At 39.2% G+C, this 19,383-nt stretch overlaps 1 protein-coding gene across 1 annotated transcript in view; it reads left to right on the top strand.

Annotated features, from left to right (window-relative positions):
• LOC123233492 (c-Maf inducing protein) overlaps window positions 1–19,383 on the top strand; it is a 268,181-nt gene that overhangs the window by 193,228 nt on the left and 55,570 nt on the right. The window contains exons 4-5 of the mRNA XM_044659582.1: window positions 10,899–11,060; window positions 15,856–15,897. Coding sequence (XP_044515517.1) covers window positions 10,899–11,060; window positions 15,856–15,897 — 204 coding nt within the window. The remainder of the gene's footprint in view (window positions 1–10,898; window positions 11,061–15,855; window positions 15,898–19,383) is intronic.

The raw sequence follows: 19,383 nt of genomic DNA, 5'->3' as shown, positions 1-19,383 counted from the left end.
AGATCATTGAAAGGAAAAGAATTAAAAGTATTTATTGATTGAAGTAGAATGGTATAATTATCACTTCATTAGACTGCAAACTCTTTGGGAATTTTTTGCCTTTATATAAGAAGCATGAAACATTACCCTTAGCAAGTTACTATCGATGAATGAATGAATAAAGCTTGGCCACATTACCTGATTCCATCATAGGTCCTCACTTATTATTTTGGACCATCAGCAGCCCATCAACAGACTAAGTTGGGTAAAAGAGATAGTAGCACTGACTCACAGTAAAGATAGATCAGTCCATCATCCTCCCCACTGCCTATGAAACCAGACCAGAGGGTAGTTCATGTTTTCCCATAGGCTTCTTCTTTGTGATGCCCACAATCACATTTGGCTACACTCTATTAAAAATAAACAAACAAGCAAACAAACAAATAGGTAGATAAGTAAATAAACAAGAGCAGTACAAAACAATTATGTAGAAGCCAGAACAAAGCCACCACAAGACTGGTGTGTTCAGTAAGTATGTTTATCCCTAGCAGTCAAAAAGGAATTAGAGAGTCAAAGGACCTCATGTCTAGGATTTGGCACAAGAGGAACTCAATCATGTTAGTTTTTCAATGACTCATACACAAGGGAAAAACTTGCTACTTAACTAATTTTAATTTTCTTCTCCTTTCATCTCCCATCTCCTCCCAACCAAAGTTTCCTGATTTTTCTGTTTTTGTTATGAATATCATTCCTGTTCCAATGTTCTAAACTTGAAATCTATAATTTTTAAAAAATGTCTTGTCTTTTCATCCCAGTTTTTTTTAAGACTCTTACTGTCTGTCTTTGAATCTATACTAATTATTGGTTTCAAAGCAGTCAAGAGCAGTAAGGGTGAGGCAGTTGGTATTAAGTAATTTCTTAGGGTCACACAGCTAGGAAGTGTCTGAGGCCAGATTTGAATCCAGGATCTCCTGTCCCCAGGCTTGTCTCTCAGTCCACTGAGCCACTTTGCTGCCCCCATGCCGGTTTTATAATTAAGCATCAAATCTTCTTCCTTTTCCCCTTCTTAATATTTCTCTTATATCACTCCTTTCAGCCGTCATTTCTACTGCCACCACTTTAGTATACTACCCTCATGCTCCACCTTGCCCCCTTACTTTACTGGATCATACAAAAAGGTGCATTTCATTCCAAGGAAGCCAAATTCTGAGAATATGTGATCATAGAATTAGAGCTAGAAAGAACCTCAAAGGTTATCTGGTCTAATCCTCCTATTTTTTGCACAAGTAACCAAGGTTCAGAGAAGGGAGCCCTAGGAAGTCATTTGAGTACTCTCTGAGAGTTTTGTACTTTTTGAGAGAGAAAGTACTTTCTCAGATTTAAAGCCCTCTCTGAATGTTCTCTTTTTGTCAGGTGCAAACCCTTACACTGAGTACAAATATATTTCTTGTACTTGGAGAACTTATGATCTGTACCTCTTAGCACCAGGATTGATAGGTTTCTACTCTTGAAGATCAATAATGCCATCAATATGAGGATTTTTCCACCTGTTGAAGCCTTCTCGTCCTCCATGATTCTCCTCCATGTCTTCCCATAAACTCTTCATGGGGATTTCCCCAGTGGACCTTCCGTCTGTTGCCTTGATATCATATGATACCAATGGAACACTTGAACTGTTCACCTTTTTCCCCTGTGCTCCAGATATATGACTAACCTACCTCCCTTCCCTCCCACCCCACACTTTCAGTCATTTCCTTGCTGAAATCCTTCCTCTGCTTCTCTGACAGCCCTTTCTTGGTATTCTGTTGCTCCTGCTTATACCCACTGGGCACCTCTCCTATGCCTTTTTTCTTCTTTCTTTTAAAAAAAAAAATGCTTACCTTCCACCATATAATCAATACTATGTATTGGTTCCAAGACAGAAGAGTGGTAAAGGCTCAGCAGTGGGGGTTAAGTGACTTGCCCAAGGTCACACAGCCAGGAAGTGTCTGAAACCAGATTTGAATCCAGGTCATCCTGTTTCTTGACTTGGCTCCCAGTTCACTGAGCTACTCACCTGCCCCCTCTTCTATGCCTTTTGAGTATACTACACCTTTAATTCTTTGATGATTATGATATTCCATGACTTTTAGCCATGTAGTATCTCCAGAAGAATTTTAATACTAAAGTCTGGGTCTTTTCAGGGAGAAGCTTGTAGTATTAAAAGCACTAGATAGTTTTCTAAAGGCATGCCAGTCTACTTTCTCGTTTAAATCTGGACCCAGTTCATTGTCCAGCCACAGTATTTATCTAAGATTTGTTTTCTGACAGACAAGTTCTATAATGCAAAGCATAATTTAGAACAAAAGACATTTGTTATCCACCTGGTTTTTCCTATGTGGATAGTCATGTTAAACCCTTTTGAATGATTATGGATTTAACCTAGGAAACTATGTAATGATCTAGGGCTTGATGTAATTACTAATATTTTAAAATTTACCTCTTTTTTCTTTTGATAATAATAAATTTTACATCCTTATAACCCCCCCTACCCCAGAATTTTTGGTAAAAATTGATGGAATAACTGGAAACTAGTTTAGCAGAAACTAAGTATAGACCAATATCTTATGCCATTCATTAAGCTATGACCAAAATAGATACACGAGCCATACATAAAAAGGTATACCATAAGTAAACTAGAGGAACAGGGAACATACTACCTAACAGATTTATGGATAGGAGAGGAATTTATGAATCAATAAATGATGGAGAGCATTGTGAAATATAAAATGAATAATTTTGAGTATATTAAATAGAAAAATGTTGTGCAAATAAAATAAATGCTGCCAAGATTAGAAGGAGAGCAAAAGATTAGGGGAGAAATTTTATAGATAGCCTCTCAGATAAAAGTCTCATATCTAAATTATATAGAGAATATTGTCAAATTTATAAGAACAAGAGCCATCCCCTAATTGATAAATGGGCAAAAGATATGCTCAAACAATTATTGGATGAAGAAGCCAAATATAAGTATATGAAGCCTATATAAGTATATGAAAAAAGTGCTGTAAATCACTATTTATTAGAGAAATGTAAACCACAACTCTGAGAAATCACCTCACCCCCATCAGACTGGATAAAATGACAAAAGGGCAGAGTGACAGAAGTTAGAGGGGATGTGGAAAAATGGGGACACTAATACACTGCTGGTGGAGCTGTGAACTGATCTGGCCATTTTGGTGAGCCATTTGTAATTACACCTTGAAAGTTATAAAACTGTGTATAGTCATTTAAGGGGTAAAAATAAAAGGGTTGGACTAAATTTATCAGAGTGTGGTCTCCAGGAATTACTCAATTCCAGGCTATTTTTTATGGTAGTTCATTTTCAAAAGGAGAAAGAGAATAGATATTTACTCTGGCCCAGTTCCAACCAGGCAGGGCTTAAGAGGCCCCAGCAAAGGGGGCCCAGAGGTAAATTAAACTAGAGTTGTAGCCAGGAGGCCTGCTCTAGGGTCAAGTTGAAGGTGAAAGACCTCCTCACAGGAAGTTCTTGCCACTTATAAAGACCATTCCTTTTGTCACTTCCTGTGCCTTCCTCCCACTTTGTGTGGACCAATTACAGCTAAAGCTTTGCTTAGGACTGCCCAGGGGCCAGTCAGTCGATTCTGATTTGTCACCCACTATCGCACATGTGGGTCACAGACCTTCCCCACTTAAGGATAAGTGGAGTGTATATGCTTCTGGTGATTAAATCTAAAAATGGCCAGGGGAGAGTTAATTCCATCTTCACAGTCTTCCCTCACTATATCGTGGTTCAATTATTGCAGCTTCACTGTATTGTGGGTATGTGTGTGTGTGTGTGTATATATATATATATATATTTCAGTATATTGTGGGATTTTATGGGTGGACACTGTACTGTACACAACGGAAATGCAGCACACGACTACCACTTGTGCAAGTTTGCCAACGTGAGATTGGACATACACACACTATTGACTGATGAAAGGCAATCAGCTACAGTGCTGTGTTCTGTATCCTGGCTGTTCATTGACTCAGTGACTGTAGCATCATTCTGTTTGCTCTCCCACACTATGCCCATATATTCAGTATCTCTCCTTGTCCATTTCACATTGACATCTGATCACTGTGTGTACTGTTGCTCTGTGGTGGTGTGTTTTTGTGAAATTTTCATAAAAGTTTGAATTTATTTCAAGTCTTCTGCCCCCCCAAACATTCTGCACCTTCTAAGGCTTCTGGCAGTGAACCCAAGCACCAGAGGAAGATACTTACCATCAAAGAATAATAAAATAAATACAACACCACTACTTTGCGGATTTTCACCTATCGTGGGGGGTCTTTAGAATGTAACTGCCGCAATAAGTGAGGCATCACTGTATGTACCATTAAACCCAGCAATACCATTCCTGGGTCTGTTTTCCAAAGGAGATCAGGAAAAGAGGAAAAGAATCCATATGTTCCAAAATATTTATAGCAGCTCTCCTTGTAGTGATGAAGAATTGGAAACTGAGGGGATGGTCATCAACTGGGGAATGGCTAAATTGTGGTATATGATTGTGTTGGAACATTACTGTGCCATAAGAAACAGTGAACAGACTGATTTAAAAAAAAGTCTGGAAAGAACAGTGAAATGAGCAGAACCAGGAGAACATTATACATAGCCACAGAATTAATGATGGAAGAATAAACTGTGAATGTTACCTCCAAAAAGTGAACAGAAAGATGAAGATTTAGTTTATATACATGTTGACTGTCTTGTGATACAAGGAAGTTAATAAGGGTCTACGACACTTGTGGATGGGAGTTATTATGTAGATATGAAGAAAAGTAAGGTAAACATATAGATTTGTGATTTGATTTGTATACTATCTTCTATTTTTTATATATGGAAATGCTTGTTTAGTTTTGTAAAATTTAGAATAAAAAATAAATAACACTAGCATTTAAAGAAAAGCAATTTGAAATCTTTTCTGCTTTAATGTATCTTGACTATTGATCCCTCAGTACCCTCAAAAGTATTTGGTCACCACAGCCAACTTCCTCTGTGGCTACCAGGTCTATCCAAGACAGCTGCTCTGCTGTCTTTGCTTTCTGTAATTTCATTTCTATTTGTTCATGTAATACAGTAGAATATTTTATGTCTATCATCCACCTATGGGTATGAAATGTTCTACTTGTTTCAGCCCTCCAACTGCTGCTCACTCTGGATGAATTGGTTGAGGGTGGATAAAGGGAGAACACTCGCCCAAATTGCCACCTTATTAAACCAGTAAAGGCTCAGGGCATGACTGACTGATTATAGCATTACCTGCAACCCTGTCATCCTGACCAAATGTGATTAATTCCCCACAAGAGCAAACTGACATCACCTTTCCCCAGTATCTTTAACTGATCAAGGACACATTCATCTTCTCTTCCTCTAAGAGCCTTATAATATGTATCTGGAGCAGGCCAGCTCCTGCTTCTTGATAGCTTTTCCATAGGACAGTAAACCTAACATTTCTCCTGCTAGCAGTCGGCAGAACGGGTAGAGTCAACCTAGCACTATACTAAAGAATAAAGAGATTTGTCATGCCTTGTGGAAACCCTGCCATGCATCCTTCCTGACTCACTTCCTTTTCACATCTGAGTTTTCATTGTGTTTCTGAGATGAGTCAGAGGTGCGTTTCCATAATAGCATGGGAAATTACTTAAATATTAAAATAATGACAATTTCTGTATTTCAGCAAATTCTGCCAAATTTTAAATTTCTATAGCATTTGAAAGTTTCCAAAGCACTTTCTTCATAACGGCCCTGAGAGATAAGAAATACAAGAATTGTTATCCTAATTCCTTAGATTACATACATTCTCCATTGTAGAATGTGTGAGCCTTTGTGGCCACCATGGTATATGGTCAGTAATGTTAGGACATATTATTCATTCATTTAACAAATATTTTTTAAATTATTACTCTGTGCAGAACACTGAGTTAGGAACTGATTTGGCTAGACAAAGATAAGTAAAGCATAGGGCTTGTTCTTAAAGAACTTATAATAGAGAAAGATAAGACATGGACACAAATAACTATAATAAAATTCAAATGAGATAAGTTCATGAAATAGGATCCTAGGATTTAAGCTTGGAGATATCTTTAAAACTATCTAGTTCAATCCCTGTTTTATAGATGAGGAAGCTGAGGCCCCTAGAGATAAAGTGAGTTGCCCAAGGTGACACAGGTAGTAAACAGCAAAGAGTATAAAATGCTATGGGACCATATAAGGAAGAAATCACTGTCAGCTGGGAAATAGTGCTAATATGTATATGAAATCTACACAAATAACTTTTTTCTAAAATAAGTAACTTATTTATTATACATTGGAAACATATTATTTAAAGGAATTCTAAAGCAAAAACTTTTTAAAAGGAGCCTTTTTATTAATCATGGTCTAAGTTTTCCAAATTTGTCATATATAAACTGAATTTTAAAACAGTGCCTAGACCTAGAGAAGGGAGGTTCTGGTTTTAAATCTGGCCTCAGACATGTACATCACAGCTGTGTAACCCTGGGCAAGTAACTTAACCCCCCATTGCCTAGCCTTTTCTGCACTGGAACCAATACACAGCATTGATTCTAAGACCAAAGGTAAGGATTTTTAAAGAAAAAACGAGGAGAATATGCCTAAAGCTCAGTCTAGGCCAAGTGCTCAACATAGTGGGTGATAGAGACAGTGTGGTATAGTGGAAAGTACACTGGATTAGGAGTCAGAAAACCCATGTTCAAATCTTCCTTTCATTTACTATCCTCACCTTTGATTAATTGCTTTATCCATAGCCTGGCCTCAAGATCCTCATCCATAAAATGAGGGAGTTGGACTGTATCACTTCTAAGATCCCTATAGCTCTTGCTCTATGATCCAATGACATTTCCTCTTGTCTGTTGCATTCTCTCGAATGAATGCTTTTAGGTAGAAAGTTTTTAGAAGAATTTTTAGGGGCAATGAATGCCCTGTAATAGTATTCTGATGACATAGCCCTGGGACATCTTCAAGAACTCAGCCCTTCTCTGTTGAGAAATTGCCTTGCAATTCTTCTGGAAGCACAACATTCCCTTTCCCCTTTTCCCCCTTTCCAGGGATGAAGAACGGAGACTCCTCTGGGGTGTCATCTGTGGCTAAATCACATTGCCACTACGCAGGGTGAATTTTAGTTCATTAATAGCAGGTTAACATCAGGTGAATGATTCTAACCCCACCCTCTCCCTGGTAGAACCGATACTTTAGGTGGGATTCCTCACCTTCAGAATTGTGTTTGGCCTCCGGAACTTTTTTCCTCCCTCCAGGGGACAGATCTTGTGAAATAGCCTAGTTCCTGACCAAAGGTTGCTTTTTTCCACTATCATATGAGAGAGATGGTTAGACTGTTCATATGCTAAGCTTTGTAGCCTGTGATGCGAGAACAAGACCACATCAATGGATGTATTAATTGCTAGGCAAAAGACTTGAAATTCATTACCTCTTGGTTGTCATCAACGTTTCATTGTTCCTCTGGTTTTCTGCTCAGAGTTCCAGTTTAAGGTGAAGGGTTTGGAGGGAAGGGACACGATCAAATCAATAAACATTTGTTGAGCCATTGTGTGCCAGGAGCTGTCCTGGACTCTGGAGTTACAAAGACAAAATGGAAACACTCTGCCTTTAAAGAGTGTAACTCCCACTAAAATATATTGTCTATGATTTAGAAGATTTAAAAGGAATATTTGGTAGCTTGGATGTCAAAGACCTGCTTTATTTCTTTGATTTGTCATGGACCATCTGTGTGACTTTGGGCAAGTTACCTCTCTGGGCTTCAATTTCCTCATCTTTGGAATGAGGGGGTTGGACTAAATCACCCTCTAGCTCTCAGTTTATGATCTTGTGAAGTGGGTTTGGCCATTAATAGGGCTGTTGTGGTTCTTCAATGAATGCCTTCTTCCTCTTGAAGTAAGAACGTATGTCATTCTGGAGTCATTAGGAGGAAAGTTTAGAGAAAAGGTAAAGCCACAAAGGCCAAGGACAAACATCAGTATCAAACATTTGAAGCCCAGAATACATCTGAAAGGTGCAGAGTAGGTTTGTTGTGAAAGAATTTTAAATGGGTTGAACCCTTAATTCATTTGAATCAGTGGCTTGACTAGTTTCTCTTTCTCAGTGCCTATCAGTCTGAGGTCTCCCTCTTGCAATGCACAATTTTCTTACCTCTGTAAGATATGACTCAGCTGGAAAGCATGTGTTTGAGCTCTCTCTCCTCTCCTCTCCTCTCCTCTCCTCTCCTCTCCTCTCCTCTCCTCTCCTCTCCTCTCCTCTCCTCTCCTCTCCTCTCCTCTCCTCTCCTCTCCTCTCCTCTCCTCTCCTCTCCTCTCCTCTCCTCTCCTCTCCTCTCCTCTCCTCTCCTCTCCTCTCCTCTCCTCTCCTCTCCTCTCCTCTCCTCTCCTCTCCTCTCCTCTCCTCTCCTCTCCTCTCCTCTCCTCTCCTCTCCTCTCCTCTCCTCTCCTCTCCTCTCCTCTCCTCTCCTCTCCTCTCCTCTCCTCTCCTCTCCTCTCCTCTCCTCTCCTCTCCTCTCCTCTCCTCTCCTCTCCTCTCCTCTCCTCTCCTCTCCTCTCCTCTCCNAATCTCCCAATCTCTCTCTCTCTCTCTCTCTCTCTCTCTCTCTCTCTCTCTCTCTCTCTCTCTCTCTCTCTCTCTCTCTCTCTCTCTCTCACTCATGCTCACATTCATACACACCCATACACACCATATGCAGTTATACAGATTCACACATTTATCAATAGTCACCTTCACTTATGTACTGATCCAGTGCAATGGATAAATTTAATAAGTATACGCACACCACTGTTGATTATAGGAACTTTCTAAGTGAATGGAGAAAGGATCCCTTAACCCCTAGAAAAGCACTGTCAAGGTTGAATGTCCACAGAACAGGTGATGGGGAAGGGAACACTGTATTACAATCTTCACATTTCTTTGAACACTGATGTTCAGCCTGAATGCTTTACTGACATGAGCTTGATTTTTGCCTTACTTCTACCTTCCCTTCTCTCTGGTAGGGGAGGACATCTTTGTAACAAGGAAGAAGGGAAGAAAACATGTGTATATATTAGGTGGATGTGCTCAGGTATCTTCTAGTGTGTGCACCTGTTTTTAATAGAGCTTCTGATGCAAGAAGGCTAATTCTCTGAAGAAGGATGAGTAGCAGGAGGACCAGATAGCCATGCCAACTCCCTTTGCCTTTGTGTGTGCTGGGTGGGGAGAGGGACCCACAGTGAGTTGGTAGTATCCTGACAGACTTCATTTGGGATGTTGTCCTAGCCAGAAAGGAAAGGTCTCCTTCCTATGGTAGGTGGAGAGTGAAGTTTAGCCCTCTTCCCCTGGGTGTTTAAACATATACAGGAGAGTCTAAAGGGATATTTCTCAGCACTGAAGTTACAAGATTCAGCACAAATGACTCCTTTCCCTTTTTTTTTTTTGGAAGTGGTATGGTTAGAAGAAAATATTCAGCTGGGGCATGATATGGTCTTAAATAGTCAATAAACATTTTTGAAACACCTACTGTATTCCAGGCACTGTGCCAAATGCTGGAGGATAGAAAGAAAATAAAGCCCCCTCCCTCAAATACTCTTCAGTATTTGAAGCACTGTTAAGTGGAAGAGCAGTCAGACTTACTCTATTTGACCACTTAGATATAGATGGTACCAGGTAGCCCTTGAGGGCTGTCTCAACTCTGAGATTGTTTGACTCTGTTTACCCCATTCATTGTATTCTTTTAAAAATCAAATTGGATGTGAATTCCCAGATTAGGTAACCTAACTATATAGACAAACACCAGAGGGCTGTTAAATATTTCTTCTGGGTACAGTAATTTCAGGAGGAGGGCATGCACGCATCCTCTAATGTAGGTCTGGCTTGAGGATTGTAACTTGTCACTCTAGTTGGCTGCTAGTGTTAAGACACTAAAATTAGGTTTCCCCCAAGGAGCAAAATGCATAATGAAGGAGTTAGGAAAGTTAGAATTGCTTCCCTGTCTCCAGAGCAAGCTCTGTTGGTGTGTATGGAGGATCTAGCTCAGGAGGAAAAAGTTGGTCCCTGGATTACACAGTAGTTTTCCAGGGGGCCAATTTTTGTGTAATCAGATAAGCTTTGAGGAGCTTGGAGCCTAAGAGGGAATAGTGTGGATAGAGACCACAGAACACCAACCTACTACCCTAGAATCCATTTCATTGAATATTGCTTCATTGGACCAGGACAATTCAGCAACTAAAGGAAGGTGAGGCTTTTCTTATCTTGTTCATCAGGTAGTGGTGACAGTATATGCTCCATAAGGAGCATGTATGACTTTCTTTTGGCTCAGTGCTTTTGATGAGTACAGTAATTCATTTTTGAAAATTTCATCACACCCCATTGCAAAGGACTTTATTGAGATTATTCTCTATGACGGTGAAGTTGAAATGGGGATAAGGGGAAGTGGTACATTATAAAATAAGGTAAAAACTCTTCTTAATCCATGCATGTTTTCTCTCTCTTAATAAGTTTAAATGCTTTTAATTTCAGAAGTAAAATTTCTACAAAAAAATTCTACAAAGACCCAAATTTCATTCAAAGAATATTCTCCAAAGAAAAAGGCTCCTTTTAACTATTAAAAAAAAAAACAACAACTGGAAGCATTGGTTCATAGTGAAAAGAATCCTGGCCTAGGTACTAGGATTTTAGTCCTGTCCCTGCCATTGATCAGCCCTATGACCATGGACTTCATCGTTTCACCTCCTTGGGTCTCAGTTTCCTTATTTGTAAAATAGGGGTACATCCTGGATGGTCCCTAAAATAAATAAGTCCATTGCAACTGTTTCTCTGGTTCTCTGATCATTTTCCAGTCTACTACATCCTATATAACTTTTTTCCCCCAAAACAGAAAAAGATTTACAAGTATAAGAAAGTCCTGAGCAATCCAAGCCGCTGGGAAGTCGTCTTGAAGGAGATTCGGACTCTGGTAGACATGGCCTTGACATCTCCACTGCAGGATGACTCCATACACCAGGCTCCACTGGAGATAGTCTCCAAATTGCTTTCTGAGGTAAAGCTTTGCTCCTGGGTTGGGACCATAACACCTATTTTTAACCTTCTAACAAATTTAGAAAATGTAGATATTTCTCTTCTATTTCTTTTTTTACCCTCTGGTGAGCTCTGCTTCTTTGCATACACAACAGACAAGAAGTAAAATTCCGACTGGGCTCATTATTGTTAACAAATTGCAAAAGGTGTTGTGTGTGTGTGTGTGTGTGTGTGTGTGTGTGTGTGTGTGTGTGTGTGTGTGTGTTAGGGACCCTTTAGCAGTTTGGTGAAACCTCTGGTGGACTTTTTCTTAGAATAATGTTTATTACCTACATTAATAATTTGAAAAAATGCTAAATAGAGGTTATTGAGGGGGGAAAAAAGGCGTAAATTTTTTTTGCTCCATCTAAGTTCAGCAATCTCCTGAAATATATTCTCTTCCCCCCTCCCACCAGTCCTTCCCCCAGGTTTCTGTCCATTAGACCATATGTTGCAGCCCAACCTATCCTTTTAGTCAAATGGCTCTACCTAGTGTCCTTCTTATTGCTATTATTGCCCTAGGGTGGCTTGACAGTGTAGATACTTGTTACCTTGAAAGTACCTGTTTAGTGTGGAGGAAAAGAGACCAAAAGACTTCAGCCAGAGCTAAGGAAATATGTCAGCTTTAGTTCTGGCGGCTGGGCTGGCTTAGAGGTAGTGGCTGGAGAATTTCTGGGGAGCCAAGTTTTTAATGATCCCCAATGACAGGTTGGCAGAAGAAGGAAAGAGGCTGTGTAAAAGCAACCTTGGCTACTGGCTCATGGTCCCCATTGATTCTAATGTTAGCAGTTCATACTGGCTACAAGTTACAAGTTGGCTCCTGTAATTTGTGCTCTAAATCTCTTGCTTAGACCTTTTTCTGGCAACAGATAGCTTTTCTTACCTCTTGATCAGGCAGGACTTTGCCAGTTAGTCAGTAAATCAACAAAGCATTTATTCAGCATTTACTATGTGGCCGGCATTGTGCTAAGTGTTAGGAATATAAAAAAGGCAAAAATCACTCCTGTCCTCAAGGAGCTCAAAGGGGAGATATATAAATAAGCAGGCATATACAAAATATAACTAGGGTAGATAGAAGGTAATCTCTAAGGCAAAGCACTAGTAACTGCGGACAGGGTAGTATTGGGGCAAGACTGATAAAAGTCTCCTAAAAGTTATATTTATTATATGTTGAAAGGAGGCCAGGGAAGCTAAAAGATGATGGAAGTGAGGAGAGTGAGAGAATTCCATACCTTTGGGACTACCAGGATAGGCAGGAAGAGAAAGATATGATGAAATGTCATATGTGAGGAATGATGAACAGCAAATAGGCTAATGTGGCTGGATCTTATACCTTGTAGAGGGGAATTGAGAAGAAGTTTGGAAGAGAATGTTTGGGGCCAAAAGTAATGAATTTTGTTTTAGATGATAAGTAGAACTCAGCCTCCATATTTTTTAGCACTGGGTTCTGGTTGATCTTTAGCAAATGTTTGCCAAGGACCCTCAAATTTAAATTAAGTCCACTGCTAGCCAGTTTCATGTCCCTGTAGTGCATCAGATAGAATAAATAGATATAATCAGATAGAACAAATAGAAGACTGTCCTGCTTTTGCCTAGTACCACACATCCTCTGCTGAGCTGTTTGCTCTTTTAGTATCCCCACACCATTACTCCCTCCTTCTCTTGATTATCTGACCAACTTTTCCACTACCAGATTTCCTTGCCATACTGTTTTTTCTGCCTCTATGGCAGGTCTCTCTTCATGCCTGCTTGAATTGATCAAGGAGTCCACAAAAACATGGTACCCATTACTGGGTTGTCAAGGTCCTCTTCCCTTGAATGGGAGTCCAGTGAGGCATGGTGAGGCCTTCTGACCTGCTTTGAAGAAGGGCAGGCAAGAAGTCCATCTGAAAGAGACTGAAGGTCAGTTAGATGATGAGGGTTCTGCACACGGATTGGAAACAAGGAACAAAGAGCAAGAGTTTGGAATGTTAGGCAAGAAATTATTGCTAAGGCCCTTTGATAAATCAACTTCAGTGAAGGAGTTCCTTCAGATTCTACTCTAATAGGATTAAGACATCCTATATGCGGTCATGCAAAACAGACATCCAGGGAACCACATATTTTTAACTCTTCCAAATTTGGTAGGATATTCTTTCATTTTACTCAAAGTATTCCTTTGACATTCTTGCTAACATGAATAGGCAGCACAGTATGAGAGCCATTATTAAGCCTGTCATAGGGAAGAGAAGGTAGAGAAAGTAAAAAGAAAGAAAAAGAGAAAGAGGCACAAAATTTGTCTGACATGAGAGAGGAGAATTTTTGGAGAGGTGAAACAACTTTTGATGTCTTAGCATCTCTTGTTTTCTTATTGAAGAGAGAATGCCAAATCCCTGTAGTGGCCAATCCTTAGGGGACTAAAGGTTTAGGAGTTTTTCCTAATAGAGTGGTTAGTAAAGTGCATTTTAAAACCTAAAAATGAAAACTGTTTGATATGAGACTTTCTTCATTGCAAAGCATTTAGGAAAGACATTTTACTGATACTTTCTAACCTGCTGGCACAGATGGGAACAAAGGTGGTGCTATCCACAACAGAGGAATGAATGAACAGATTCAGTTGTAAAGAAGGGCTGTGATGTTTCATGTAGAATGGATGGGGATGACTCTGTTCACATCAAAACCTCCTAGCACAGTACAGAAGCCTGGAATAGGGCCTGCTAATTAAATATCATCCTTTGAATAGTACAGGCATGGGCGGTAGATTCTGCCAGCAAAGTGTAGTGCTGATACTTCCTTTTTGGGAGCAAGATTCACCAGCGGCAAACCAGGTTTGACTTTGCTCTGAAATATGAGCATATCTGTGGTTGAGTTTCTATGACCTCAGTGAAGGCAATGTGGGCTCATTAGGTTAGCTGGTCAGGTCCTTTGAGAATCATGGTAGTGTACCTTCAAACTCAGACAAACTAGAGAATTGAACCTTCTTTGACTCCTGATATAGACATTGGCTCACAATGTCAGTGTTAGAAATGTCAAAACCAACTATAGGTGACCTCAATAGGAGACAGTTCATGAGTTATAAGTTGAGGGTATGTGCCCCCATCAGATGGGTTTCCATACAAGACTCCTAATGAACTGATTTCTTGGAAGGATTTGTAAAAGTCAAACATTGAGTGAACTCACTGGTCCTTGCTGACACCTGCAATGCAGAAAAACCTTAATAGTGTCATGGACTAAGCTCTAGCTTAACACATAAGAAGACATTAACTCAAGAATTTTGCTTTTTCTTCTAGACTTCTATAAATGTATAAGTTTTATATAAGCCCCTTGAAGGCAGAGAATTTTTAGTTTTTGTTTTTGTATCTTGTGCCTTGTACCTAGCAGAGTGCCCAAAACATGGTAAACTCCATGAATGCTTGCTGAATTAAATCAAGTTATTACAGATCAGCTCTTTTTCTCACAATAGACATATAGCACACTGATAGAAAATCCTAAAAGCAAAAATCAGTCTTCTAAGTGGTTTTGGTATCATCCTCCTTCTTCTCTACCCCAAATCTACCCTCTTTCCAGAAAAAGCTGGTGGTGAAGATATTGGTGTCCTTTAATGCACTGCCTTCAGAAATGAAGACAAGCATTTACCTTTCCTCAGCCCCTTCATCCTGGTTCTAGTTTCTTTGGTTAACAGTTGAAGTAAAACCTGAAGGGGGTCCATCTGGTTGAAAGAATCCACCCTTCTGCTGTGTCTTTCCTACAGAACTAGAAAGGGACAATCCACCTGAATATATATCACTTTGAGGAAACTGCCTTATATCTCTGCTTAAGAACCGTGTTTGGTTTGCTTGGGTGCAGTTTTACTGTGTAACATGGATGTCCAAGCACTCTAGCCAAAAGTCCTTTGCAGTAAGCATTTTATTAATTATTTTTTAAAGTCAGCAAAGGTCTAAAGCCAATTCTAATTAGGTTTTTGTTTTTTACAGAAAGTAGTTGTATGGAAAGTACTGATGAAGTTAAGTTGGTTTCAGTCTTCAAAGTGACTGCCAAATTCTTACAGCAAAGATCTTATATGTGTGTGAGATGTGAACAAGAATTTTTGTGGGGGAACGGAGTATCAAAGATATTTTTTACCTTGTAAGCAAAGACTCACTGCTTTGAATATCTTGGAAACCAATTTAAGGGTTGATAACAATTAAAATTCTTTCTTCGATGCTTCATTGTGGTGGGAAAGTAAATACTAGATTCTCAAATCATGATGGAAAGATAACTCCATGCTTCCCAAAGGCTGTCTTGGTGGGTGAAAACTCCTTTGGCATGTTATACTAAACTGGAAAGTTTTCAAGTAAACATCTAGTGATAGACCATGCATCCATTGTTCAAGGACCAACCTAGCTTAATTTCCAGATGTTTGCCACTAGGTTGGTTATAAGCTGTTAAATTATATAGCCACAACACCTCTCAAAGATCATCTTTTAATGCCTTGTTAGTCAGTAGAGGGAATGCTCACACTGATGAAATCACAGATCCTTGAAGAATTTTAAATAGAAGTATGCATTTTTAAAAAGCTGTCCTCTTTACAAATGTCCCTAAGTAAAGATACAAGTAGGGAATTCTATAAAGAGTTTACTCCACCAGTTATGTGCCCCTGGGACTACATCAGAAATTGTTGGTTAAAGAAAAATAAGACTCTAAATGACAAATTTTTATTCTTCTAAGCCTCCTTCATTTTCATTTTTATATATCTACGTACTTGTGAGTAATAAATGCAAAGTTTTCTAAACCTTTTTTTCCCTTATTTATTCCTTTAGAACACCAACTTGACCACTCAAGAGCATGAAAACATTATTGTGGTAAGTATACACTCTCTCCCTTGGGCCTTGATGAGCACTGGGGGCTCCATGATGATCAGAGTAAAAATTTAATTCATTCTAGATGATTTGCTTACTCATGGGCAGAATTTTCTCCAGCTGTATTGGATTTCTTCTTCTTCTAAAGCTTCCAAGTTTCTAGTGGATGCAGTTAAGTTAGCCTTTTCTCTTCCTGAACTCTTTTAAAGGAGACTTTTAAGAGCAAGGCAGGTAAAGAGATGGCAAGGATGGTTTAACACTGGTTCAGTCACAAGCAAAGCAGTTGAAAGAGTAGCTTCTTTCTAGCAGCAAATGAGAAGATTTTAATTGATCTATAAATAGAACTCAGACTTAATTGATGCTGGTTTCCCGAGTGAGGTAATAATTTCTAGTACTTTACTATAATCTTAAAGTCTTGTTCTTTATGATTTTCTAGTTCTTTACTATTATGCTATAGTAAAATATCTTTCTGGGCCTTTTTTTGGCTCTGAAGTATGCCCTTCAAGTGGGTGAAAATTGCATTGAACCACTAACAAATAGTATCAGGAAGCCAGCAGCAGTCCATATATACTCTTAGATGATGCTCTGAGCCTACTCACCAGGAAACTCAGCTCTTGCCTCTCTACCATGGCCTTGACAAATCAAATATAGCCCATTGAACCAGGGCTCCCCAGGCCATTGGTATATTGTCATACTTAGGAGGTGTTTCTGGGACCATATAGGCTTTTCCTGGCTATCACATATTCATGTCCTACAATGTCCTACCTGACCTTTTCCAAAGTCTTCCCCAGGGATAAAGATAGAAGAAAAGAGTGATACTAATCTCATTTTCCAGAGACCCAATCTCTGGTATGCCCCCACTTTTTTTCTTGCCCATTTGACCTGGTCGATTAAGCAGTGGAAGGAACATTAAATTTAGAGTGGGAAGATGTGGTTTCAAATTTTGACCCTGCCATTGACAAAAGTTTTCCCTCTATAAAATGACAGAGTTGGACCAAATGACCTAAAAGACCCATTTTGCTTCTAAATCCTCTGACTTTACATGTTTAAAAGGTTAGAAATTTGTTTTCTTGTGCTGTTCAGATGCCTCCTTATCTTTTTGGGAGTCTTGACTCTTGAAAAATCCCATTTAGCTTTAGATTTGTGTTCTTGGAAGATTTGTGATCAGGAGAAATCATGGCAGTCCTGACTTCTTTGGAAGGTCACATTTCAGTTGTCTTTACAGTCCTTTCATGCATGAGGCATAACTGTTCCTTGGGATCCAAACAGGAATTGACAGGAGATGTGGCATCTTGAATGGGGAGCAAGAGTGGAAATCTAGCCTGAGGGCAGGAAAGAGGCACCATCTATTGTACACATTTGCCCCAACCTGTTTCCAAAGAACTTTGAATACTTAGTTTGATCAGGTCCACAGGCCCCAGCCAAGGCCAGGTTAAGAAACAGGCAGCAGCAACAATCAGCAATATCAGCAGGTCCAATTTCTCCCTTTGTTTGCAGTACTGACTGCCTTAGGTTGCCTAGCAACAGAGAAGGAAGGTGACTTGAACTTTGGGGAAAGTTAGACACTTCAAGAACCATAAATTCATTGGATTCAGAGCTGGAAAATACCTTAAAGATAACACATCCTCTCTTCCCTTTATTTTACAGAGGAGGAAAGTAAGACCAAGGAAAGGAAAGTAATGTGCTCAACATATAAGTAGCAGACCATAAATTGATCCCTAGTTTCCTGATTCACTGTCCAAGGCATTTTCCACTATAATGCAGGTTCTTTGTTATTCAGAGAGGGGAAGGGGGAAAAAAGCAAAAGATTCTCCCTACATAAGACCAGTTTTAAACACTTTGAAAATGTGTTAATAATTTTTCTGTGGTATTACCCTGTGGTAATAATTTTTCTGCCTTTCTTTAAACTTAAGCAAAAATGTTATGTAGTTATTGATTCTCAAAGAAAATTCCTGGTGCTTTAAGAAATTATGAGAATTTGTGTTCTCTGTAGCTATGTAAAAACCTACCCAAATCCTCCATCCCCCCACCACCTTAAGGTGAGAACCAATCTGATGTCCAGCTTATTTCAGTTTTATTAGAAGTTCCTTAAAGGCAAGGACCCCATTCTTAAGAGTTCTTAGATACCTGGTATTTTCATTTAATTAGTTGCCAGTTCTGTATTGTGTCTATTCTACCTAATAGTTATGAGAGAAAAAGGGAGAATGAGAATAAAGACTATTCCTTATTTGAAACACATTATGCAAGGATCTTGAACAGTTTTTCATTTGTATCAGTTTTTGCTACTGGAAATCCACAAGGACCATAAGATCAAAGATTTAGAGCTGGAAAGAATATTAAAAGTCATGTCCAAACCCCTCATTTTATTGATGAGGAAATTAAGACCAAGGATGATTAAGTGAAACTTGACCAAGGTCACAGAATTTAGTAAGTGGCAGAACCAGGATTCTGACCTGGAAACTTTGATTTCTAATCCAAAGTTTTTTACTGGTGCATAGTGCCCCCAGGCACTATAGGACTCCTTGTAATACTCAGATTATTCCCATGATGTATGCAACATTCTCCATATTATCCATAGGGCCTGATGTAAAATAAAGTAGTTTCCATCTCTAGATAGTATCTAATCTAAAGGCTTTGAGCAATCACCAAACCTCCCTCACAATCTCTAAATTACTGGAAGGATTTCAATTTTTCAAGGTATCATATGACAATACTAATTTATAGTTGTTTAAAGCTTCCTCATTAGAATCTTCCTAGCAATTAGAGTTGTTAAAAGAGGAATGAACCTCCTTGGAATACTGGGTTTCCATCACTGGCGGTGTTAAATCAGGGTTTAAATAGCAATTGTAAGGAAGTTTTTGAAGAGGTTGCTGTATTGGTAGAGAAGTTGGAGTAGATGACCTTGATGAACTCTTCTAGCTCTGAGATTATTTAGGTTTTTAAGTATAAACAATTTAGTGTAATGCACTTAATGCTTTTTTTTTAAAGCCACTGAAATGCTGAAGTTTTTCTTTATGTTGAACCAAAATCTGCCTCGGCAGCTTCTACCCATTCATTGTTCCTAGTTTTGCCTGATAGGTTCAAGCAGAATAAACCTAATCCTTTCTCCAAAAGACATCCCTCATATATTTAAAGATATTGATTGTTTATACTTTAATAACTCTCTTCTCCAGGTCCTACAAGCCTAATATCCTCAACCAACCCTCTTACTAACTAGATTTCTGCCTTCTAAATGTTATAATTTGCCAATTTCCCTTTTAAATTAAGATATCCAGGACTGAATAACCTACCCCAGGTGTAGTCTGGAAGTCTGAATTGTGGGAAAGTACAGTGGAACCCATCACTTCTCCCATTCTGCACATTTCTTCTCCCTCGGTACAGCCAAAGACAGGATTTTCCCCTTCCTTCCTTCCTTCCTTCCTTCCTTCCTTCCTTCCTTCCTTCCTTCCTTCCTTCCTTCCTTCCTTCCTTCCTTCTTTCCTTCCTTCC

Source organism: Gracilinanus agilis, chromosome 2 (genome assembly GCF_016433145.1).
Source record: "Gracilinanus agilis isolate LMUSP501 chromosome 2, AgileGrace, whole genome shotgun sequence".
Lineage (NCBI taxonomy): Eukaryota > Metazoa > Chordata > Mammalia > Didelphimorphia > Didelphidae > Gracilinanus > Gracilinanus agilis.
Note: the sequence above shows the minus strand (reverse complement) of the source record. Positions and strands in the feature narration are given on the sequence as shown.